This window comes from Phodopus roborovskii, unplaced genomic scaffold, assembly GCF_943737965.1.
Source record: "Phodopus roborovskii unplaced genomic scaffold, PHOROB, whole genome shotgun sequence".
Lineage (NCBI taxonomy): Eukaryota > Metazoa > Chordata > Mammalia > Rodentia > Cricetidae > Phodopus > Phodopus roborovskii.
The window spans coordinates 1,738,670-1,764,701 of record NW_026126469.1 but is presented as its reverse complement, the minus strand read 5'-3'; the positions used below and the strand labels follow the sequence as shown (position 1 = coordinate 1,764,701).

At 40.1% G+C, this 26,032-nt stretch overlaps 1 protein-coding gene across 1 annotated transcript in view; it reads right to left on the bottom strand.

Moving 5' to 3' along the window:
* Positions 1-650: 650 nt before the first annotated feature.
* Positions 651-26,032, bottom strand: part of Pkp2 (plakophilin 2) — a 69,378-nt gene continuing 43,996 nt past the window's right edge. The window contains exons 7-13 of the mRNA XM_051190996.1: positions 16,766-16,883; positions 15,687-15,851; positions 14,716-14,892; positions 7,114-7,267; positions 5,200-5,389; positions 3,844-3,931; positions 651-1,092 (exon numbers count right to left, since the gene is read on the bottom strand). Of these exons, the coding sequence (XP_051046953.1) occupies positions 1,024-1,092; positions 3,844-3,931; positions 5,200-5,389; positions 7,114-7,267; positions 14,716-14,892; positions 15,687-15,851; positions 16,766-16,883 (961 nt within the window). The 3' untranslated portion in view covers positions 651-1,023. The remainder of the gene's footprint in view (positions 1,093-3,843; positions 3,932-5,199; positions 5,390-7,113; positions 7,268-14,715; positions 14,893-15,686; positions 15,852-16,765; positions 16,884-26,032) is intronic.

The window sequence follows — 26,032 nt, the reverse complement described above, 5'->3', positions numbered from 1 at the left end:
GAGATAAGAGGCCAGAAGAGAAGGGGGAGGGGCAGAAAAGATCCTGTCTGCCCCAGGGGACCTTTGTGAAAACTAGTAGTCATAGAACCCTGGGCCGACCAGGGTACTGCCTGAGTGCATTCTGCCAGGTCACAGGGGCAGGCCAGCATAATGTCTGAATCCTAACACCATGGGTAACAGGTGCCACTGGTAAAACAGACTCCTGGCTTTGACAGGGCTGCAGACGCAGACCCAGACCCAGACCTGGCCCTCAGCAGTAGCACAGGCCTGGACTTCACTTGGCTTCAGGTGACAGTGCAGGCCACTCCCGTCTGCCTGTTCCTCACCACCACAGTGTCTCCAGCTCTGACATATTCGCTGCTCATCTTAGTGGTGCCTGGTGGGCTGGCCTCTAGAGCCAGACATTTTAAGTTTGCTATGCCACTTTTCAGTTTCCTTGTCTTATTGCCATGAAGCTCTGTAATCTAAATTTCTTACATTCTTTTAGCCAAAGAAAGATAAACAAAGCAAACCAACTCAAGAGGATTAAGAAAATCACAGGTTAAACTATTTGCCATCAAAGCTTTATTCTTGTCATCTCTGCTCTATTCAGGGTTGGTGAATATATGCTGGGGTAACATGCAGATGGGTGACAAGAATAAAAACTCAGACAAAGGATAGAAATGTCAAACACACGTTCAAAGTCAGTCATATAGTTTCTTTTCTCAGGTATTCTTGGATGCTCACGCACATGAATTCACATATACTGTAAGTGTAGATAATGGTGGCCATTATTTCTATGGGGTAAAAACAGATTCATTCCATAGTAACTTCTGTGGCAACCTTGTAAAAGTCTTCTGGATGCCTAACAAAGTTATATCCTCATTATTAATTTTCTAATTTGGGGGATGGAAATAGAAAAGAACATAAACAAAGCATGCTTTTTGAGGTTTCTTGGGTCAGTTAGTAGAAAAATAGGTGTTTTCTTGGGGGAGTTTCCTTCGGTAGAGACTGGGAAGCTGAAGTTCCTGGGGTTCATCCTCATCAGTCTTTAAGGGAGTGGTAGGCTTTGGCGGTGCGGCTGTTGACAAAGTCTGTCTTCTTAAACTGAGCCTTTGGAAGAAGCAGACAAAAATGTAAAAGGCCAAGTGAAGGGACAAGACCCTTACCTAGGCCCCTGCTTTAGCAGCCATGACAGGCTGCAGAAAAGACCCAGCAAGATGTAGGTCTCTGACTCAGCAACATTTTGCTGAGCTTATTGAACTCGCTGATCTCCTAGTCATTAGGAGGTCAGATAATCTCCTCCACATGGCAAGGAACCAATCAGAAGTTAGCTGATGGGCTCAGGATGTGCTTTATGGTAACAGTGGCATAACAGTGGTATACAGAGTATAGCAACCGTCCTAGGAGGGTCTACAGGCCATAGCAACCAGTTGAACAATCAACACAGGACAGGTCGCCCAAGCCCAGAAGTGCACCAATCCTGAGACAGTTGTGGACCCCAGACATTCCCTGTGCTCTACCCCCATAAACACCCTGCCCCACCATCCTTCTCCCTCCACCTGCTGTGCTGAGCAAGTGGAGGGCCCGGGTTAATACAATTAACTGGTTAATAAAAGACTCTTTGCTTTTGCATTGGATTGGGTCACTTGTTGATTTTGGGGTTCAAAATTTGGGTACAACACTAAGTCCTCACATAAATGTGAAAAGGTCTCATTCCTTCATCAATTGAAGAACATTTAAGTTGGTTCCATCCCCAACTGTTGTGAATTAAGTTCAATGAACATGGCTGAGCATGTGTGTGTAGCAGGATGTCAAGTCCTTAGAGCTTGACAAGGAGTGGTATAGCTGGTCATAAGATAGGTTTATTTTTAGCTTTCTGATAATTTTCCACACTGATTTCCAGAGTGGCTACAACAGTATGCAATCCCAACAGTGAATGAGGGTACCACTCTCTCAATAATCCTCACCTGCATCTGTTGTCATTTGTACTTTTGATTTTAGCCATTCTGATTAGGGTAAGAGGAAATCTCAAAGTAGTTTTAATTCCATTTAATTAGCATTTCTTCAAATGCTAAGGCTGTTGTAATATGTTTTGAACCTAGATGCCCTTCAACTGATGAGTTAATAATATGCAATACATGTATAAAGTAGAATTCTATTAATCTATAAAGAAAATTGAAGTCATAAAATTTGCAGGTAAACTAAAACATATTATACTGAGTGAGGTGGCTGAGACCCTAAAAACAAGTCACATGTCCTCTCTTTGTGGCTCCTAGCTCTTAATCTTCATATGTAAGTAAATAACCTGGAGTGTCTACAGGATCAAGGTGGTGCCAGGGAGTGAGGGAAAGGTGGGGGTGGGGGAGTGAGGGAGTAAGGGAGGGGTGGGGAGTAAGGGAAAGGTGGAGGTGGGGGAGTGAGGGAGGGGTGGGGAGTGAGGGAAAGGTGGGGGAGGGGTGGAGGAGTGAGGGGAAGGTGAGGAAGGGGGAGTGAGGGAAAGGTCTTGGGTGGGGATGGCAAGATGTAGGTGCATGAAGGTGGAAATGGCATTTTAACCAGAAAGGGGAAGGCAATGCAGAGGAAAAGTAGAGGAAGAAGGATAAATAACACTAAAGATGTTTGAAGAAGCATAGAAAATCATATTATTTTGTTTCCTAAAACTACCTGTAACATATATGTGTATTCACAGATATACTGCTCAAAGAAGTTAAGCCACTTGGGGTGATAATGCCCCTTAGAAAAAGCTGTGGACAATCTAACAAAACCCCTGGTACCAGGAATAAGAAAGCTCTTCTTGCTTTGTTGGTCAGAGGAGTCCAAGAGACTCGAAAAGCAATATAAGCTGTTACTGTTTCCTGTGGAATTTGAAGGGAGATCCCCACCGCTGAAGACACAGTACACTGTGGGACACAGGACTTGGAGGAATTGAGCTGTGGCCGACTGGGAAGTGTCCTTCCTAAGGAATGGCTCTCACATTTTGGAAGTTGCTACACAAGTTGCCAAGAGAGGAACAATCAGTACTTCTACCCAGTGGTAAAACCTGTGTGCCACAGCAATGATGGGCCTGGCAAGATAGCCACAACACTGCAAAAGTGGCAGTAACCAATGTAATTTCTAACTGTATTCTAAATATGTTTCCTTACAGCCACAGAGAAGTGTAGCTCACTTCTCACTGAAGCTTCGTTTCACAACTTACAGGCAGTATTTCAGGATTCTACAGAGATCAACATGCAGAAAATAAGGAACTGTGGCGTACCTAACCACAATTGGTAAGTCTGCAATGCAACCCCTAAATCTAAGGCTCAGGGGAAATCATGGGAAGAAGGGACAGAAAGGTTTTAAGAGCCAGAGGCCTACAACATCTATTGATATTGTGTTTCCTAGGCGCAGGGAAAATGGACCTGAGAACTTTCAATAATATGACTGAACAAGACCAGCAAAATGGCACCACCAGTTGACATGCTAATGTAGATAGAGGAAATTCTGTATCATCCTTCCTCTAGATGAAGAGCTACAGGTGAAGGGCCACCGAGAGGGCCCTTCATCCCAGAGATGAACTCCTATACAGGTTGTCCAATCACATGTGGTCAGCCTTGGATTCATGCAAAGTGAACTCAGTAGGTTACATGTACGTGTATATGTGTGTGTGTGTGTGTGTGTGTATTTATGCATATATGTATATACATGTGACAATAATATTTAGGAGAACCTGAATTTGGGAGGGCCAATGCAGTGCCCATGAATAAAATTTTCAAAAAACAAATCAAAACATCAGCAAAACTATTTAAATACAAAGGAGAAGAAAAAAATGCAGCTGTTCAGTGATTTCTGATAGGGGCCAGGTCAATTGTCATGTCTTACCTTCTTGAAAGCATTATGGAGTTCTGTGTGTGCCCACAGAGAGTACAGAAGGACAGAAGCAGCTTTGCTGGCCTTGTTGGGGGCATAGCTGAAAAGAGAGATGCTTGTGGGTGAATGAGAACATGGAACTTTGGCCATTCCCTTCACATTCCTCAAGTTTCCACTGTGGCTTCAACAGTTGCCACTTGTCACACACAGAGGATGAGCTTTGAAAGCCAGAGTTCAATTTTAAGGAGCTTCTTTATAAATCATAAGGGCAATGCTAGTAAATATGTGATTTATGGAGAAAAATCCAGGATATTTATACATGTTTTAAATCCTTTAATGTACATATAGAACATTTACATTTGTGTATTTATTTATGGTATATATTTACAGATCCCAAGGCAAAAAAAAAAAAAAAAAAAAAAAAAAAGTGAAAATGCATAAGACTGAGACTAAAGGACCTCACCAATGTAGGGGCAAACCAATTTTTTTTTTCATGCACTCTTTGGCAGTACTTGTTAAATAGTTTAAAACTCATTGTTTTTAGTAGAGAACTTACTGTTACAATCCAGTTCCCTACTGCATTTGACACAGTATTGACTTTTGATGTCTCAGCTCTAAATGTGTCTTAAACTTCCCATTTCTGACTCTTTCTTTTTAGATTTCATTGTCTTCTATTACCTACTAACATATAGCTGTATTTTCTTTCTCAAACAAAGATTGTGGGTTTATTTCCCTTGGCACAAAAGTCTATTAACATGCAATCAAGAATAAAGAAAACTACAATGCATAAAAATGTTGGGCTCCCTCTCAGCTTTCTCTTCCACAATGGAAGCTTTGTGGGAAGGAGAGTGACATTAGCCTCCCACAGTGTCTTTAGTATCCTAAGGACATTCAGGGTCACTTGGAGGAAGTAAATTCATTAAGATATAGGTCTCATATATTAAAAACTCTGTAGAGTTCTTTAATGACAAAGGCTTTTATATTCATAATGTTTATCTTTAAGCTGTTTGACAAGTGATTTTTCTTGTTAAGATATAATATGGTAGAATCTCTTTATGCCTATAGTCTATTCTTAAATCATAACCATTGCTCTGGGAAGCTAATTCATCATATCAGTAAATACAGAACCCACAAATAAGAAAACAATGGTGTGTTACTTGATATTCTAGAAGAGAATGGATGGCTGTGTAGCATGGTTGACTCAGTTCTTTCCTTGCCCAGCCACCAAGAACTAGAGGAACTACAGATCTGTGATGTTGTTTGGGGCCTCATTGTTCACAGGACTCTGCAAAAGGTAACTGCAGCTAGGGTATTCATACAGTCATGTGGAGGGGAAAGCAGACAGCAATGGGCAGGTATGAGCCTTACCCTTCTCCTATGCTGATGGTCATAATTTTCTGCAGGCCTCCAGTGTTCAGAAGATCCCGTGCATTCTGGTAACTATTCTGCATTAAATTGTTCAGTGTATAGCAAGCAGAGGCTGTAGTTTCGATGAGAAGGTCAGTACTTGGGACTGTGTCAGGGATTATGGAAACCAAATCCGGCAGAGTTTCTTTGGCTACAAGTTGAAAGAAAAACAATGCTTGATTAGAAAGATTTTTCTTTGGGGAGGGCATGTGTGTGCATGGATATGTGTGCTAAACTTGTAGGAGTGTTGGGTATGTGTGCCTTTTGCATATACACATGAAAGTCAAACAGGTGTCAGCTGTCGTCCCTATTCCTTTCTGCCTATTACTTTGAGATGGGGTCTTTGACTAACCCACAGCTTGGTTTTGGGGGGCACTTTCTGGTCAGTGAGCTCTTGGGGTCTGCTTCTCTCATCCCCAAGTGCTGGGGTTAATCGGGCATTGGTTGATATATGTATGAAAAAATGCCACGTCCCCATAATCAAATTTGAAGAAGTTTCCAAAGAGAATGCCCTGCTCTGAGTGCACTGAGGACCTAATGCCTGTTGTGAGTGCACTGAAAATCTTTCCACAGAGTAAAAGTATCAAGAATTTTAAAATTTCATGCTCTTCAATCCAGAAATTCCATTTCTGGCAATATAGACATCACCTTAAAAGTGGAAAAAGATTTCTACAAAGATATTTTGGGTAGAGTTATATATATATATATATATATAAGTTAAAAACAAACAAACAAACAAACAAACAAACAAACCACACAAGCCTAACTATCCTATAAGAATATCTTTAAACAACCACAACAACATTCTGGTTCAGTTAAAGGGAGGGGAACTCAGATGCCAGGAGAACCCACAGCAGACTCTCTGGATATCCTGACTCTGCAGGGTGCACAGGTTACCTCCTAGTCTCTGGCAAATGTTTCTAACTAACAATACTGGAAATAACACTATCTTCCTCCACAGGCTGTCCTGAGTAAGTTCAGGAGTTTATGCTCATTAATTGTGGCCACACATACTAATCTCTCGAGAGATACATTATCAGAAGGTTAAAGCACAGACTAAAAGACTTTGGGAACATGAGTATGTCTTTCACAACTTATGTGGATAACACGGGAATAATTCTGAACCAAATAACAGGAAGGCCCCAGCTACCCACTGAGAGCTGGGCCACATCCTTTTCATCATTACACCAGGAGATTCCTTCTGTAGATACAGGTTAAGGAAACAAATATGGGCAAACCTGAGTAAGAGCAACAATTAAAGGAGTTTTCTATTGTATTTAGTTGTCTTAGGAAAGTACACGAAACAATAAACTACATTCTACAATACATGAGAAGGCATCTACCTAAACCCATATCCACAATATATTCATTCTCTCTCTCTCTCTAAATAGATGGACGAATAATGAAATAAATAAAAACCTACCTAGAAATCTCATTAAAAACAAAACATGTATTGAAATGGATTTTTACTTATTCTTGGTTATTAAAACTCAAAAAAATCAACATGGGTCTCATTGCTTAAATTACATGTTAAAGATAAAGAAAATTTGCAAATTTAAATTGTAGTTATGCAACTGCAATTATGTTGGTGACAAACATATAGATGAGACAGACCCATTGAATGGAACAGCCAATTGGTGAGAAGTGCCATGCAGATTGAGTATCTTGCTAATTATTAGTGTGGTTCAAGATTTCTCTTCTGCAAGTTCTCAAAGCAAACAAACAGAAGGCTAGCTGTTAGCACAATCCAATGGCAGTGAGGGATGGCGCTTCCTCACACCCTGTGGAGCAAAGCCAGGCCTGCTCATCATCGACTCTCCTGCACCTATTTCTGTATGTTCAGTAAGCACCTACGACACATGGCCCTTAACTCACCAATTTCATTCTGTAGAGAAAGATTCCGTGACAGATTCCTCAGCAGGGAGACAGCAGTCTTTTTTACACTGGGATCACCCACATGTAACATCTTCCGGGTGTGCTGAAGACCATTTTCCTTCTGGACAACCATTCGAGCTACTGATGTGGGCATCTGTTGTGAGACACATCCTATAAATGCTACACATCTCCTATCAGCAAAATAAGTTCTCTGTAGATTCCAGAGTTGAGGGACAATAAAAGCTAGAACTCTAATGAAAGCAGTTTATATATATTTTCTTTAAATTCTTTTAGACTTTTAATATAATTGCTGGATGAAAATTTTTTCCAGCTGGGCAGTGGTAGCACAGGCATTTAATCCTGGCACTCAGGAGGCAGAGGCAGGCAAAGTTCTGAGTGTGGGGCCAGCCTGGTCCTCAGAGTGAGTGCCAGGACAGCCAGGGCCACACAGAGAAACCCTGTTCCCCCAAACCAAACCAACCAAACAAACAAATAAATATTCATTAAAGTTTTTGCATCTGTGTTTAAAGGAAATAGGTCTGACTTTACTCTGTACTACACTTCAATTATTAATTTTTGTGTGTGTATGCCCCTGTACATGCTTTTGGAAGACATCAGGTGTCTTCTATTGTCCTCCATGCCTTTGAGCCAGGGTTTCAGTGAACCAGAATGCTGGTGTTTCTGCTAGGCTGACTGCAAGCTTTGGGATCCACATGTCACCATTACTTCAAGGTGGCCATATTGGCCTCTCTGGTTCTGAGCCTTGCCTTTAACAGCTGAGCCTTCTCTCCAGCCCAGCTATGCTGGCTTTTTTGTGAATGTAGGACAATCAAATTGAGGTCCTTGTGCTGGAAAATAAGTATGTGTGGTCACTGAGTATCTCCCAGTCCTCTTGTACTGAACTTTTAAAATCAAGGTTTGAGTAATATCAACTTAATTGGACAGTATTTTTTTTCTATCTTCTTGAACTATTCACTTAGTATAAGCTCATCTTTGTGGTTTGGTTGGACTTGGCTCACAGCTGCTAGCCATTTCTGCAGTGACTAGAACCTTTGTTTTCCTAGTCTGCCAGCTGAAGTGAAAAAAACATGAGTTCCTCTGCACCACTTGCCTTGCTGGGGCTCAATTATCATTCCTGTTTCTTCTGCTACAGGGTTTGGTAACTAACATAGTTCAACAAGCTTATTTATTTGTACACTATAAATCCAAATTATTATAAAAAAGACAATTGGGATTTTTAAGAAGCATTTTTATTAACGCTTTGAAGATTTCATATATTGTACTTTTACTTGTCTTTCCCTCCTAACACTTTCCTTATCCACCCTCACCTCCTTCCTACTCTACCCAGCTTTGAGTTTTCTTCTTCTTCATCTAAAGCCTATCTTGATATACTTACTGCCTTTCCAGTGCACCTACCAATGTATTTTAAAGTTGCCTTGGTTTATGGCTTTCTTTGTTCTGTAAAACTCTTAAAACAAAACAAAAACAAAAACCTCATGAAATTGCTTCCATATTTGAACATGGAATTTGGGGTAAAGGTAATTCTCCTTTAAAAAGAAAAAGAAAAAAGGAAAGGAACTCATCAAGTTCAATTTGTGCTGTCCAACTACAATTAGATGTGGGCCTGTCCTGGAGTCTGTCGACTCAGCAGGGATCTTCTGATGGGAGATGTCATTCTGTAAAAATGTTTCTAATACTGGTTACTGAATAAAGCACTGTTGGCCAGTAGGAAAGCAAGATAGGCGGGACTAGGAGACAAGGAGGAAAGAGGAAGTAGTAAGGGGGAGTCAAGATGGAGAGTCTGAAGAGAGCAGAACCGCCAGCTGCCTCTCCCCGTAAGATAAGACCACGTGGAAATACATAGAAATGGGTTAATAATTAAGACAGAGCTAGCTGATAAGAAACTAGTACCTGGCCAATAGCATTATATCAATTACAGAGTCTCTGTGTATTATTTGGGGCTGGCGCAGTGGTGGGACAAGACCAACGGGAGGTGAGGGAGGTGGGGGGGGGATGAAAAACCTTACTCCCTACATTTGGCGCCCAACGTGCGCAGCTCCTTTAAGGGAGGTTTCCTGACTCAGCATAAGCAGCAAAAAACCACACAGCTTTTAAGAAGCACTACTAACAATTTATTGGTGTGTATGAGAGCTGGCAATGGCAGTGACCACATCTCCAAGCTGGCAGCATGCTGCTGGATGGCAGCTCAGACCAAGGCAGTGAGCACAGCTCTCAGTACTGGTGGTAAAATAGCCGATGCCATTTTTGATAAACCGCGGCAGAAATAACTATGACTTTTATTTTAGCAATGTTGTTGTTTACCAGATAAATTGGCTACAAAAAGATAAAGATTTACAGAAAAGACTGATTCATATTAATAAAAAGCACTAAAGGTTTACAGTGTTTCTAAAATATATGTAGACTTGGGAAAAGGAATACAATGGTTTTAAATAGACAGAGGAGCTGGGTGTGGTGGCACAGGCCTTTAATCCCAGCACTCGGGAGACAGAGGCAAGCAGATCTCTGTCATTGCAAAGTAAACCTGGTATGCAGAGTGAATTTCAGGACAGATAAAAGTTACACAGAGAAACCCTGTATCAAAAAATAAAAAAATAGAAGTTAAAAAAGAGTAATAAAAAAGCCACGTAAAGATGGAGAAAACCTGGATACTGTATGGTATTATATTCTCTTTATATCATTTGACTGCTGAGGAAACAACTGTTAAAGGAAATACTGCTGGATTAATTCAATTTATATATTTTAAAAATGCTTTGACTCAAAAATTTAAGTCTAAGGACAAGTTACTGGGGAAAAGGATTTCTATTTTTGTTTCCACAGAAAATGAAAAGCTGTGGATTCCTTCCAGACTAATGTGGTTTGATCAAGCAAGACCCCCTGAAACAGACTTCCTGGTGATCCAACATTCAAAACAGCTTGGACAAAGCATCCTTGTAGACTATAGCCAGGATTTCTGCATCTTAAGATTCCCATGACAGCGCTCCCTACCAGCAGGAAGCAGTTTGGAAAGAACGATGTCCAAATTCCCAAATATTGTTTATAAATGTTTGTTTTCACTTAAATGGGGTTGGTTATAAATGGTTAATGATCACAGCCAATTCTTTATAAAGGTAAAAAGGGAATTATGGTATAGATATGAATACTTTGTTTTGGAATGGATTTTCATTTATTGATACAATTTAAGGTCAATTTTGTGATATGTATATTTCTCCTTTTGTTTAGGAATTGTGTTTATATAGCTCATTTAGAAATGTATAATGTAGTACAGATTATAGATAATTACTTATGATAGTCAAAGCTTAGAGTTAAGTTAGGTTTCCAAGATACACAGAGATGTATTTGAGATAGACAGGCATTCTTCAAACCTTTCAAAAGACCTACAGAATATGGGATTTAAAATGGTTTAGGGTTTTCCTTGACAGTGAGACATAATTGTTCCTGGCAACACCACCTGCGTCAGAAAGGAAGATCGACATTGAAGAAACTTGTTATGGAGTTTGCCTTCAATATGGCAAGACTAGCCATTTGGACAAGATACTGCTCTTGTCTGGACTGTTTGACTTTATGCTGTATAAACTATACATGCAGGACCCACAGAAAAGTGACTGCTGATTCAAGATGGACATTGCTACAGAGTTCCTGCTTCATGGAAGAGTCTGCCAGACAGTCTGCAGGACACAGAGAAAAGTGACTGACAAACTGCCAATACAAGAAGACAGTTTAATGTTTCCTGCTTTGCTGAAGAGTCTGCCAGACACACTATGGCCTATGGGCTGAAGATGGAAGATTACAGAAGAACTTCGGATGACTGACCAGGCAGTAAGTTGTCTCTGTCATTTCTAGAGTTTATATACTATCCTTCTGTGGTCTTTGAAGGAGTTGAAGACAGATAGTTATGGTTATAGTTTTCCTGGGTTAGGATTAAAGATAAGTTACAAAGACTTTAGACTCACAAAGATAGGATAGATGATAGAATGTTTTCTTTAAGTCTTACCAGATGTTAATAAGTGTTGTGTTATATATTTTGCTTTGTTAAGGTTAAAACCCTTCCTTTTATTTAGACAGAAAAGAGGAGATGATGGGAGATGTCATTCTGTAAATATGTTTCTCATACTGGTTAATGAATAAAGCACTGTTGGCCAATAGGAAAGCAAGATAGGCGGGAGTAGGTGACAAGGAGGATTCGAGGTAGTAGTAAGGAGGAGTCAACATGGAGAGACTGGGGAGACCAGATGCCGGCCTCACTCTCTGGTAAAATGAGACCACGTGGAAATACGAGATTAATAGAAATGGGTTAATAATTAAGACAGAGCTAGCCGATAAGAAACAAATACCTGGCCAACAGCATTATATCAAATACAGAGTCTCTTGGTGTGTTATTTGGGACTGGCGCAGTGGTGGGACCAGGCCAGCAGGAAAAACTTTACTCCTTACAATCTTTAGCTAGCAGTGGGACTCTGGGTGTCCTACCCAGCTCCACCACTGGGGTGTTTTCTGGCTTGAGCTTGTGCAGGCCTTATGAACTCCCAGGGAGTCCACAAGGTTAGGCAGATACTAGACTTTTGAAAAAGGCAACACACTGCTAGTTGGCTGATGTTTTTTTTTTTTTTTTTTACCATGTAACTCTTCCTTTCACTGAACTTGTGTGGTAGACCAGGCTTCCACTGAACTCTGTGAAGTCTGTCTGCCTTCAACCACCACCTGTATTCTTCATTTTCTCTAGAAATTTTTAATTTTTGTTTTGTTTTGTTTTTTTTCGAGACAGGGTTTCTTTGTGGTTTTGGAGGCTGTCCTGGAACAAGCTCTTGTAGATCAGGCTGGTCTCGAACTCACAGATGTCCGCCTGCCTCTGCCTCCCGAGTGCTGGGATCAAAGGCGTGCACCACCACCACCCGGCTAGAATTAAGGTTTTTAAAATAATTTATTTAACTTTATTTTATGTGCATTGGCATGAAGATGTAAGATCCCAGAGAACTGGAGTTGCAGACAGTTGTTAGCTGCCATGTGTGTTCTTGGAATTGAACTTGGTTCCTCTGTAAGAGCAGCCAGTGCTCTTAACCCAAGGCTGAGCACAGATGGTGGAATTAGGGATCTTTAAAACCACTTTGTGTTTATAATTAATATCCCTAGGAATTTGTGCATCACTTTACTAGAGTGTCAAATTTTCCATGGCTCAAGGAAATTAATTTAAATGGTTGTTGTGTTGTCTTCTACCAATTGTTCTGCTCTAAGAATGTTCCTTCTCCAGAGAGGACTCTGTTGATTATGTACAATTCTAGACCTTGGGTCAAGAGGAAGGGTGAGCATTCTTCTCTCCCCATATGCCATGTAGACATACACTCTATCTGAAGGCTTTGAAGACTAGCTGTCAACCTGAGCAAACCACCTCACCCTTCCTAGGCTTCCAGCTTCAATTCCTTCTAATACATCAACTACTTAGTGTCACTGTCACATAGAACCACAAAAACATTGTCCTGTGTGGCCATAGAGCTCTGAATACCTTTTCCTTTTTGTTCTGTTTTCTACCACATTTATCTCCACAGTCAATCCCTTTATCCCATCCTTTAATACCTACCCCTCACATCATCAATTGTCTCCTGTTAGTATCTACAATGATGCTAGAGTTGCCTGAGCTATCACATAAATGCCATCTGTCTACCCTTAACAATGTTGTTATCCTAACTTAACTTTCACCCACTCACCAACACTCTACTGTTGGGTTCATTTAGCCCTTTGTCATTTCTGATTTTTAGAATTGTTATATTGCTAGAATAAATAGTACATTTTCAGGTTATCATTTCTGCAATCTTATTTATCCAACCTCTCCCATGACCTCAAATGGTGCTAATAAACTTGATGTTAGGCCAGGTGCTGGCGGCACACACCCATAATCATAGCACCTGGGAAGCAGATGCAGGTGATTGGAAACCTCACACAGGCATGCATGCAGGCAAAATACCAATGCACATGAAAATACACAAAAACCAAACCAAACAAAAAAACACCCCCAACTCCAAAAAACAAAACAAAATAATAAACAAACAGCAAAACAAACAAACAAACAAAAAAAAACACCTTGATGATTTTAAATATCAATGGCAGATCTGGAATAAAGCTTCTCCCAAACCCATCTGATTTAACCAGCTAATGACTATCTGCTGCCTTTAGAATGACGCTCAAACACCCCAGTGTGGCTAGTGCTATCCTTCCTCACCAGGCTTCCCCTCCTTTACCACCAGGCCAGTTATCTAAGTAAAAATTATTTTATTACATATTTTCTCTTGTTGGACCCTGCGTTTCTTGAAACGGAGTTCTTCCTTTCTCTGTGTTCCCAAGCATGCTATGACAAATCAAATGACGGCTTGTGTTCTTAAACACAGTTCAATGGGAAAGTGGCTTATCATTTCACGGTTTTATTTAAAACAAACGTTTATGTTTAGACATTTATATTAGGAGTGAAGACATTTTCTAACATGTTTCTGTTCCCTCGAAGAGTGTGTTTATGTATGGGGATATATAACTGAAGATTGGCTATGTCATGAACTATTTTGGAGTAATTAGTTCATGACCAAAGTAAAGATAAGCTTAGTTCTAATAATTATTTAAAATAGGATATGGAAACACACAACAGGCACACATTACATGGCACAGGAAATAACCTTCTGCCATATGCTTTGACTTTGGTGATGAAAAGTAAGTCACTGGAAAGAAAGAGCTCTGCCCTGTGAGTGGGTCCCCAAGATACAAATGTGCAGATGTCCTTTCAAATCCCATGCTACTGTAAACATAATTGCTTTTACCTATGAAGAATGCACTACTTCTCCAAGTATGAACACTCACTTTCTGTAAAGGAACATTCCTTTACAGGCAGAGCAAGAGGCAAGTGACCCCTGCCAGTGCAACCTGTACTCTGGGCACTTTAATCAGACCAGGCCAACTAACAGCACAGCCTCCTCCCAGAGCCCTGCCAGTGAGACACCTTTGCTAAATCCTTTTTTGTATTTTTGAGTCAAGGTTTCTCTGTGTAGCCCTGGCTGTCCTGGAGCTCACTCTGTAGACCAGGCTGGCCTCGAACTTATAGAGATCTTCCTGCCTCTGCCCCCTAAGTACTGGGATTTAAGGCGTGCCCCAACAACACCCAGGCCTTTTCTGAGTTCTTAATAGCACTACTTGTGGGGACACCAGGGCATTAAGATGTAAGCCTTGGGTCATTCCTAACTATCCTCATTACTATGTGCATACAGAACTCAGAGATGGAGTGAGGTATTCAAGATTAATCATAAAAGAACAGATCCAACCCAGAGGTCTGAGTTCCGGATATGAGAAGTTCCTTCCTTTCCTTCTGCATGTTTCTTGACTAGCTTGAAGCAGGGTTCTGAGGACTGTAATGGTAAGAACAAAGTCAATGTGTTGTTTTTGTAATTGTAGTCTGATATGGCTTTAGAGAAACTGAAGCTGAAATCCTGGTGATTGGAATGAGGAAACCTTTGCTCCTCCCACCTGATTGCTTCACCTATGCACCCAAGGTAGATATGTCTACAATGCCCTCAGGGTAAGAAGTAGAAAAGCTGGCACAAGACTCACCGGACCACCTCCTGCTGTGAGATTCTGGAGAGCTCCTAATGATGCCTCTTGGGTATAGTTTCGGGCACTCTTGGCAATTAAGGACAAATACATCCTTATCACAATGGAATGCCACAGCCACTCTATGCCCCGGGGGCTGCTCTTCTCCTCTGGCATTGATATATCTTGTTGGTATTGCTATGCACACAGAGTAAATGCACTTCAGGTGATGCCTACAAGTCTGCACCCACACCAACAGACAGAAACACTGTCTAGAAAGATTAGCAAATCAGAAAACCAATATATATGCTTTTCAATTATGTAATGTTTAGCTCACAGCAATTATTTCTCTTGAAACTCTTACTCTCTCCAACTTTACAATTCACAGTAAGGAAATTAAACATAGGGCCTTCTAAAACAGTTTCCAGTTGCATTTAACCTAAATTTTAAATAGTCACCATCACTTTGAAGATAAGAAAAAAGGTTTGTTCCCTTAGAAAGACTTATAGAATTATTTGGGACAGTATCAAGGCTCTAAATTTACCAGCCATTTTCCAAATTTAAAATTACTATAACACTAAGAATATGGTAGTTCACATTCTCATCACTTTTATGTCAGTTCTGAAAGAGACATGTTATCTTTTCTAGGAAATTGGTTTTTAATATGTTCATAGTTTTTTTTTTTGGATACACAACAGGGCTTCTGATGATGCTTAAGTAATGATTGTATCACAGCCCATAAAGGACACAGGGCAGCATGGTTTAAAAGCTAACAAATCTGGAGCCAGATTAGTGGGAACCAAATTTTATCCCCTTCACCAGTCATTGAGTTGATGTAGGAAAACTAACAAATTTTTCTGTAGCTGTTTCCTTATTGGTGGATCCTCATGGGAGGACTGATATGAGAGCTAAACTTGAAACAGTAGCTAACATATACTCAGGAGTAGGAGACCCTTCACCGCCTTCTGTCTCTCAGAGATCTCCTGACATACCTCTTTTACTTTCCTACTTCGACTGCCAAAACACCCAATACTTCTGTTACTGTTAGTCTGGATATTCCGGTTTTGCATGTAGATACTCTGCGAATACTTCTCTGGGAGCTCTGCTTCCAGCTGGTAGGAAAGGTTATGAAGAATGCACACACAGTTCTCTGTGGCCTGTGGAAACAACATGAATACTGCTCATATATACATCACAAGGTTATTTAGGCTTCAACTCTTAAAAGGGTTACTGCATGCAATTTAGTGTGCTTGGACAATAAGCTATGTGGAACTTACTGAGGATAGCTGGAATGGCTAATTTTAGACCATGAATGAATGGTCATGAGTACTATGCTGAAATACAGAATCCAGGTGCAGCCTCCCTCAACTATTTTTAACATATCTGGAGACTGAACCCAGGGTCTCCAACACAGTGGACAAATACTCTATCAGTGAGCTCTAGTCCTCCCCTCTTAAGAGTATTTCTAAAAAGTATGTCCAGAACAGCTTCAAACTTCCCATACACACATCAGTAGCCACACTAATATGGAGAAGAAGGTATGACACTGCTTACAGTGACCAGTTAGGAACTACTACAATAATAGCAGATGTGATACTGGAGAAGCAGCATATCGTGTACTGCCTGTGCACACAGGGTGTGAGGAAGAGAGAAAGCCCAAGGCCATTCATATTTCAGTCTTCTTTTGGTAGATGGTGAAACTTCATTCACTCATCTATTCATCAGTAGCCTACAATCCTCAGCCACAGATATGCTGATTAGAAAGAAGACTAGCAAGATTGGGGTGATGGAAGAAATGAATTTAAGCATTTATTTTTGAACATGTAGTATTTGTGTTCCTGATGAACATCCACACTGAGTTGTTAAAAGGTGTGTTGGAAATCTGGGTCTGGAAAAACACTGAACCTAAGGCCAGATAGAAAGTTAAATGTCTAAGCATGTAATGAAAACCTTTGGGTTCAGAAAGTAAGTCAAGGCACATATCTACATCCAGCAATTATTTTAACAGTTTGAAGTATTGTAAAAAGTCATAGTGGCAATTTGGTGTGAGGATGCTCAACTCTTGAGTTACCTTATCATCTGGCTGGTAGTCTGCGATAGTTCCTCTGACATAATGGACCAACGAGTCAATGAGCCCATCACATCTTCTCATTGTCTTCCTCCCATCAGGGCCAGCTGAGCTCATGTTTCTTTCAAGAACAACAAGAAACTGTAAGATGCATTTTATGTATCCCAAAGGCCTGTGTGAAATGTGCTAGGTATTGCAAAGGCCCCTGTGAGATGCATGTTATGTATGTCAAATGCCTGTGTGACATGTGTGCTATGTATCCCAAAGGCCAGTACAAGGCATGTGCTATGAACCTATTAGGCCTGAGTTTCAAAGCTTTATTTAAGGTTTCTTCCAGGTGTTTGGAAACTGGCACACAAGCAAAAAAATTGAGAGCTTGTACAGTTATCAGCTGCCTCATGTCAAAACTGAAACCATAAGCACCTAATCACATCTATCTGCTTCATCCCATGTTATCAAGGCCCAGGCATGATTTATTAAATCTTGCCCATATTTTTGAGAGGCAGATATGAAGCAGATGTTTGTAACTAAAGGAACACGGCACACTGGACAGAATATGCTTTGAGTCCAAGTCCCATATCTTAACTATACATAGCCTGAAGTTGTCCTGGCCTCACTTTCCTTACCTGAGAAAGTATGGTGGACTCTGTTGCTTGAGTCCTGAAGGTTTTTTATACAAACTGTTACTGGCCAATATTAAACCTGATACTCTTAAAACATGACAGTCCTCTCCTTCAGATGGCAGAGCTGTCAGAGAATGCACGCTTCCCAGGGTTTGTGATGCCTGACTTATTAATATCTTTGTGCTTAATCTTTTTCTAATTTTGCTAAGCCACAATCACAAATGGAGGCTGCTTCCTTATAGAGAAATGCAGCTTATCTAATATGGCAAATAAAGCATTTAGTCATAACACTGCAGATTCAGGTCATATTCATATTCTGCTACTACTACTTCTATATTCCTTTGCATTAAGTTTTTCTTTTAATCATTAGTCACTCAAAAACTAAAACTAAAACAAAACATAAACTTTTCCCTGAAGAATGTTAACATATCTGTCAACAAGAAAAGGATGGTGTGCCAGCTAGGAACACCCAGGTTCAGTTCCCTGCACCCACATCAGTTCCAGGGGCTCTGATGCATTTGGGATTTTTTTAGGCTCATGTATGTACACATAAACTCAGTCAGGCATATACATAAAATAAAAACAATATTAAGAAAAATTAGGTTTTGGAATATGAGAACTGACTCCTATTCCCTTTGCCAACTTTGATTGAAGAAAATTATTATAAACTACTTCATGCCTGTTTATGAGCAAATAGAACATCAAAAACATAAAATATATATATTCAGTTTTTCTTTATAATGTCTCAGTCAGTGTCACCATAATACTAATAGTTCAAGAACTTTTGGGTCTCATTTTCTTTATTTAAAAATATAATTGCATTAAGTGCTTTTAAAATACTTTTCTGTTCCCAAATACTGCTTTCAAAGGTACAAATGTGCCCAGCATTACATCACAATCTAAAGGGAATGCGTGGGGGGGGGAGGGTTGGGGGGGACATATTACTGTTCTATCTATAGGCTGATTCCTGTGAAATACAATGCTTGGCTGCTTTTAACTACCAAAATGGCATGTTCTCAATTCAATTTAACAGTGGAGGAGAGAAGACAGTACTAACAAGTTAATGGTTGTTGAACTGACACAATGGGAAACTTGACATTAACAAAGCTCCTTTATGACTTTGATTCTTCAAAAGTTTCATCACGTTAATTTTTGCTGTATGTACAAATACCCCATAATTCTGTCAATTACAAGACAAGAAAAATGGAGGCTGGTGAGATGGCTCAGAGGTAAAGAAGATGGCTACCAAGTCTGAGGATCTGAGTTTGATAACTGGTAGACACATGGTGGAGAGAACTGACTGGCCAAGTTGTCCTCTGACCTTCACAAGCACATCCTTCCCAGTATAAACACATTTTAAAAAGACAATGAATGGGTCTACTAAGTGGAAACAAAATCACATTGACTATAGTTTTTTCTTAAGAAATGATCCTTTAAACTGGCACCATTTATCTGTTTACTCTGGGCCATTAGAAACGCTGCACTCTGTTAGGAAGCACATTAGTCTTTAATCCCAGCACTTGGGAGGCAGAGGCAGGAGGATCTTTGTGAGCTTTAGGCCAGCCTGGTCTACGGATTGAGTTCCAGGACAACCAGGACTGTTACAAAACAAAAAAGAAGCTTGCTGATCATTTTAATCCTGGATTATATGTTTCTGTTGGGTGTTCTAGACCATGAAGGTAGTCAATGTTAACCATTTTTCTTTTCTACTGTCAAGGCCAGATGAGGGACTGGTCCTTGGGGATCCCCTGGACTTAGGAGGAGACCCTGTTTCCTTTAGACTGGGAAGAATTGTAACAAGCTTCACAATTTCTCAAACAAAGAAGAAGTCAACAAGACTTTAAATTATTTTTCCTGGTGACAAAAACTTAGTGGTAATGTGAGGCCAATTTTTTTTTTTTCCATTTTATTTTTGTATGTATGGTTCTGTGTACCATGTCCATGAAGTGTCTGGGGGAGTCAGAAGAGGGAATCAGATCCCCCAAGACTGCATTTATGGATGACTGTGAGATGTTGTGTAGGTGCTGGGAATTGAACCTGGGTCCTCTATAAGTACATCTAGTGCTATAAACTGCTAAGCCATCTCTGCAGTCCTATAGGATTATTATTTTTTTTTAATCCTATGCAGAGTGTGCACAGGATAAACATCCAATCTTCCTGCTCATTGCTTAGCAAATATCATATGTCCCCAACCACAAGATGCTCTTCATGTTCCAAAGCTTCCGATCCTTTCCAGCCTCCGAATTAGAGAAATGACCCTTTGAAACTGCCCTGACAAATCAAAGGTCAGTCTTGTTCACTAGCTGGACCTCTGCATAGTTTGCAAAGGGGACTTAGCCTTGTCTAACTTCAGTGTTTATTCTCATCTGGATGGTAGTGCAGTGGTGCTACTTCCAGTCTCACAGCAGTAACTGTTATCTGGTAGTCTTCACTATCCAGACACTGCATGCTTTAAATAAGACTTATCAGGGGTTTCTGGCAGTTGATACCTTTGCTGACAGGAAGTGCAAGGAACCCTGAAGCACTGTACTGCTCCTGCATACCAAAAATATTTCCCATATCACTCAGCTATCCAAAAATATAAACAAGGGTAGATTTTCCCAATTCACCTGTGGATGGAAGCCATTAGACAGAAATAAAGTTACTATTATATTCCTCTGATAAAAACCAGTAATTTATGTAAAATGACATTTATCTGAAAGCATTTTTCAACAGTTAATCTTTAAAGTTTGTAGGAAACAGAATGAAATAGAATGTATCCTTTTACAATATGCCTCCTAAATCCTGAGAAATACTTTTTATTATGCTTTCCTGTATGTAACCCAATGGAGACGTAACATTGAAAATACCTCAGAAGTATAAATTAAATATACCAAAGTAACCATTCTATTGCAAAGTAAGAATGAACTTCTAAAACCAATCCTCAGTCACAAGTGGGCAGTGAGGAAGAAATGCCACCCACTCAAGGGTCACTAAGCGAGCCTCAATGCCATGTCTGCAGCCAATGACTGATCCAGAGCTCCCCCACTTTCCTTCCCCCTCAATATCGCTTTTCCTGGAGTTGGGATTGGTTCTGACCTCTGTTCATCTCTGGAGAAATCTCAGACTTCACAAGTTTAAATGCTTTTGTCTGGACGCACATCTGTGATTCTGGACCACTTCCAAGACTTCCCACACTCCTGAGTATCAATAAAGCAAGCAGAAACTCCCTGGCCCTGGCCCACCTCCAAAACCTCCCATACTCCCAGGTACCAAATGAAGCCAGCAGAAGCTCCCTGGCTCTAGCCAGAATTAAAAGGAAGACTCTATTAAGGTTAATGGTGTGCCTTTATTAAGGTTAATGGCGTCATGATGGAATCATCATTCATACAGTAATAGAATAGGAAAACAGCCCCAAGAATTGACAAATTACAAAGTTTCTGTACAAAAAAGAGAAAGAAACAAACAGCCTACAGAACGAGAGAAAAAAATTTCCAGCTACACCTCAAACAAGGGGTTAATTCTAAAAGATAAAAGGACTTCAGAAGTTAAAAACCAAAGACACAAAGCTACCAATCAATAAACAAGCCAGTGATCCCAAGTTTTCAAAAGAACTGCAAATGGACAACAAGTGGGGCCCCTGCCTGGCCTTTATGAAGTCCTAGGTCCAATTCCCTGTAGCTGTGAAACAAAATAAAACAAAGCAACCCTCCATAAAGCAAAACATAGAGATAAAAGGTCCCAAAGAAAGTGGCATCAACTTTAAAATTACTTTTGTTTCAGAGTACGAGAAAAAATTCTTTTGTTGATAGCTCTAAAATCACCAAATATGGCCCCTACTCCTGCTACTGCAGTGCTTTTATGGATAGATGGAATAAGAGAAAAAACACAGCCAACACAGCAGCAGCACCTGCATGGGGTCCAGCAGAGGAGGGTGGCATTGGCTGGTGTCTGCTGAAGAGTGCAGCGCGTGCGTGCGTGCGTGTGTGTGTGTGTGTGTGTGTGTGTGTGTGTGTGTGTGTGTGTGTGTATTCCTGAAAGACTGCTGAGGCGTCAGTGGTGGTGGTGGGGCAGCCAGCTGACCAGTCTCCACTCCTCAGGGTACAGTGACCCCTCAAAAGGGAAAGGGAGCCAAGCCAGGAATTTTAGGCACTAGCACAGCAGATGTGGGGAAGTGCCTGCTCGAGGTGGCCAGGCACTGACAACTTCACAAAGGCAAAACGTCTCTTTTCTGCTTCCATTCCCATCTTTCTCTTCCTTTCTGCACATTAGGTTTTTGTTAGCTAAGACTTCCAATTTCTAAAACTCCCTCTTAGATACTGTTAGGGCTGATGAGCCCCATTCTATTAAAACAGAAGAGTGGCTGCAGCCAAACTCTCCTGTGTCGTTCAAGCCAAGCAGCCAACTCTGGGATATGACATTTAGCCCTCCCATTTCAAATTGAAGCAAGTGTCTTTCTTGGTATGTCCTTTAAACCCCTCTCCTGGGTCAGACATGTTCTTTGGCTCTGTGACAGGGAGGAGAACAAAACAGCCTAAGATAAATACAAAAGCTAAAACTGAGCCAGTGGCTTTGTGTAGAGACTTGCAAAGCTATCTCTGTCCCCTCTTAACCAACTACCCTATAATGACCTCTGGGCTCAGCTTCCTTAAGCTAAAAAGATATTTATTATAATTTTAATGTTTGTTTTGTTTTAATTTTAATACAGTTTTTATAATACACAACACTAACACTTTAAGACTGACAGATTAAAAAGAAAAAAAAAAAAATTAAGCCTGGCGGTGATGGTGCATACCTTTCATCCCAGCACTTTGGGGGGCAGAGGCGATGGATTTCAGTGAGTTTGAAGCCAAGCCTGATCTACAAAGCAAATTCCAGGACAGCAGGACTGTCACACAAGAAATCCAGTCTTGAAAAACAAAACAAAAGAATCAAGGCAGTCCCCACCAACAGACAAATGGTGGGGAATGCCTGGCTTTAGGCTGGACTGCCACCACCCATTGGATTCTGTTCCTACAAGACCCACCACTCCTCTGCCCAATCCCATCCACCTCATCATCCTCCCCGTAGCCAGCCCTGTCCTGCAATTTCAGAAGACAGTCTGAAGAACTGTTGAGTGACTGGTCTCCCAACTGAGCTGCTCCAATCTCCAGACCCTAAGCCCCAAGGCACATCCTGTGCCCCTCCCTTGTCCAATGTCAGCATCAGCAAGGCTGCTGGGCCCTGCCCTCAACTCTGGTGGAATCCTACTGCTCTGTTAAACTCCCGTGGATTACGTAGGCCCAGGTATAGACCACGCCAATCAGAAGAACAGTACCCCTCCACTAGGCTCCAACTTCAGAAGACGAGTTTGGCTTTATAGGAGGCGAGGCTGGACCTAGGCATCCAAGGCCTCACAAACATCAGGGAAGACACCTACTAGACCTGAAGACTTGCCAGTCATCAGAACTTTTGATCACTTAGGCCAGAAGACAGGAGAGGAAACAGAAAACAAAGGAACAAAACACCCTTCTAATAAAGTTAAATGCAGGAATCAACCCCTAGACCTAAAATCATCCCAAATCTAGATGCCTAAATACCAGTATAAGAACACATTTGATAACAGAAAGGGCAAAACACATTTGATAACAGAAAGGGCAATACAGCACCACCAGAACCCAGTGATCCTACTGAACATTTCAATGCAGCTGGAGCACAAGAAAACAACCTTTAAAACAACTTTACAAAGATGACAGAGGTTCTCAAAGAGAAAAATGAAAAGCTCCCTTAAAGAAACTGAGGAAAAGACAAACAAAAATTGGAAGAAATCAATAAATCCCTTAGAATGCAAAGAAAAGCCAATCAAATAAGCGAAGGAAACAGTTCAAGATGTAAAAACTGAAATAAAGCAATAAAGAAAACACAAACTGAGAGAAAAGGAAAATCTGAGTAAGCAAACAGAAACTACTGAATATCACTAACAGAATATAAGGGAGAATCTCAGGTGCTGAAGATATGATAGAGGAAACTGATTCATTGGTCAAAGAAAATTTTAAATCATAAAGATTCCTAACACAAAACATCCAGGAAATCTGGGACACCACGAACAGACCAAACCTAAGAAGCAAACTTACCCAAGAGGAGTAGACGCCAGGAAATAATCAAACTGAGGGCCGAAATCAATAAAATAGAAACAAAGAGAACAATACAAAGAATCCTAAAACAAAAAGTTGGTTCTTTGAAAAAAAAAAATGAACAAAATAAACAAATCTTTATCCAAACTAACCAAAAGGCAGAGAGAGAAAGAATATCCAAATTAACAAAATCAGAAACAGAAAGGGAAAACAGAGACTCTGTATTCCACATATTGGAAAAATCTAACTAGAATGACAATGTACAATTAAAGAGACACAGATGAAATAAAGCTCCCAAATCTTGTTTCTAGATATGCACAAAAACTCACATCCACTATAGTGTGTGTGTGTGTGGGGGGGAGATAGACATAACTGAATATATTTTTTAAATTACATGGAGAGGCTGGAGAGATGACTCAGCAGTTGCTCTTGCAAAGAACTAGAGTGCAGTCTTTAAGTACTGCTCCAAGAGATCCAATGCCCACTTCTGGACTCTCTGGGCACCTGTATCCATGTGCACATACTCACACACAGACATAATAAAAAACCAAATGGAGACATTCTTTTTCAAAGTGGCTGGCATCAATATTCTAAATGAAACTGTTTTGAGAGTTGGGGATATAACTCAATGGTAGAGTGCTTGTCTACCATGATGGAAGTCCTGATATGTACATGTGTATTTCTGTTTAGGGTAATGTACATTCTGGTTTAATCCTTAGCACTGCACAACCCAGGCAGAGTAGTACACATCTATATGTAGGAGGAAACTTATGGTCACCTTCAACTGCAGAAAGAGTTCAAGGCCAGTTTGGTAGTATGATGGTATCAGATCCTATCTAAAAAAAATACTCATACCTAATTGAGAACAAGATTGATACAGCTTTTGTTTCAAAAAATTGCTACCTTTGACTCAACTAGATTTATAGTAAAAAATGGAAGTTTTTTAAGTTATAAAATTTGCTATAAAATTTATAAAAGAATGCTATAATAATAAAAGTGTATTTATTATACATTTATTGAGACAAATTTACTACAGTATGACAAATGAGAAAAAGTGAAGTTTAAGTCAGTGTAGGAGCAAATGCTTTTCCTCTTTTAAAATAAAAATCAATTTTATTTTATTTTTTGTAAGTTCTGAGGACTGAACTCATGGTCTCATGCAACCACAAAACTTTATCTCCAGCCCTGTGTTTTGAGATAGTCTAACCACTACATGTTCCACACTGATCTTGAACTTGAATAAAATCTTCCTTCTTCCTTCTTCATTCTCCTGAATGCTGACATGAGAGGTACAGCACCAGGCCTAGACAGCATTTGCTCTGTAACTAGCATGTTGGACATAAACAATGACAGATACTGGAATGGCACTGGCTAATGTAGAACCAGATTGTTTTGATAAGTTTAGGGCAGCAATTTTTATACATCTTTCTCATAAGTCTAACACTAACAACAGCTGTAGCTCAAGAAAATAATTTTTGAGTTAGTAAATACTATTATTTTTAATGTTTTAGACTATGCTGGAATTCAAGATTCTCCTGTCTTAACCCTGAGTTCTTGGGATTAATTAATATTTTTATTGTTACTGTACTTTAAAATGATAGAAAAGTGAAGATTTGGTTCTTTTTTGTTTTTGTTTTGTTTGTTGAGACAGGGTTTCTCAGTAGCTTTGGAGCCTGTCCTGGAACTCACTCTGTAGATCAGGCTGGCCTCAAACTCACAGAGGTCTGTCTGTCTCTGCCTCCTGAGTGCTGGGATTAAAGGTGTGCACCACCACTGCGTGGCAAGAGTTGATTCTTTAAAAAGATAAACAAGGGCTAAAGAAATAGTTCATTGGTTTAGAGAATGCATGGCTTTTGCAGAGGACCTGCACTCAGTTTCTAGTCACCATGATGGGTCCTCACTAATGTCTTTAATTCCAGCTGATACCACACATAGACACATAATTAAAAATAAAACTTTAAAAGCAAAGAGTGACAAACAAGTAAACAAGAATTAATAAAATTAGGAACAAATATGTAGATACTACAACAAATCCCGGTGAAATGGAGAACCTTATAAGGACAGGCCTTAAAAAGGTGTACTCAGGGATGGAGAGATGGCTATGGCTGCTTGTCTAGAGGACCTGGATTTGATTTTTATTACAAGGTGGGTCACAACTGATCTGATACCCTCTTCTGGCCTTTGTGGGCACCAGGCATGTGCATGGTGCACAAGCATGTCACACAAAACACTCAGACACATTAAATAAAATTAAAAGAATTTTACCTCACTAAATTGGAAATTTTAAGACATGAATAAATTTCTAGATTCATATGACATGCCAAAATTAAGCCAAGATGAAATAAATAATTTACTATTTCCACAACTAGCAAAGTGACTGAATTAGAAATAGTCTCCCAACTAGGGAACTCCAGGGAACTAATATAATTACTACCTATATAAAGTATAATACATAAAATACAAATAAATATGCAATATAGATTAATCCATGCAATAGAAAAGGAAGGTCTCTGAATTCTTTTTGTGAACCCAACATTTTATCCTCTTCCAATACC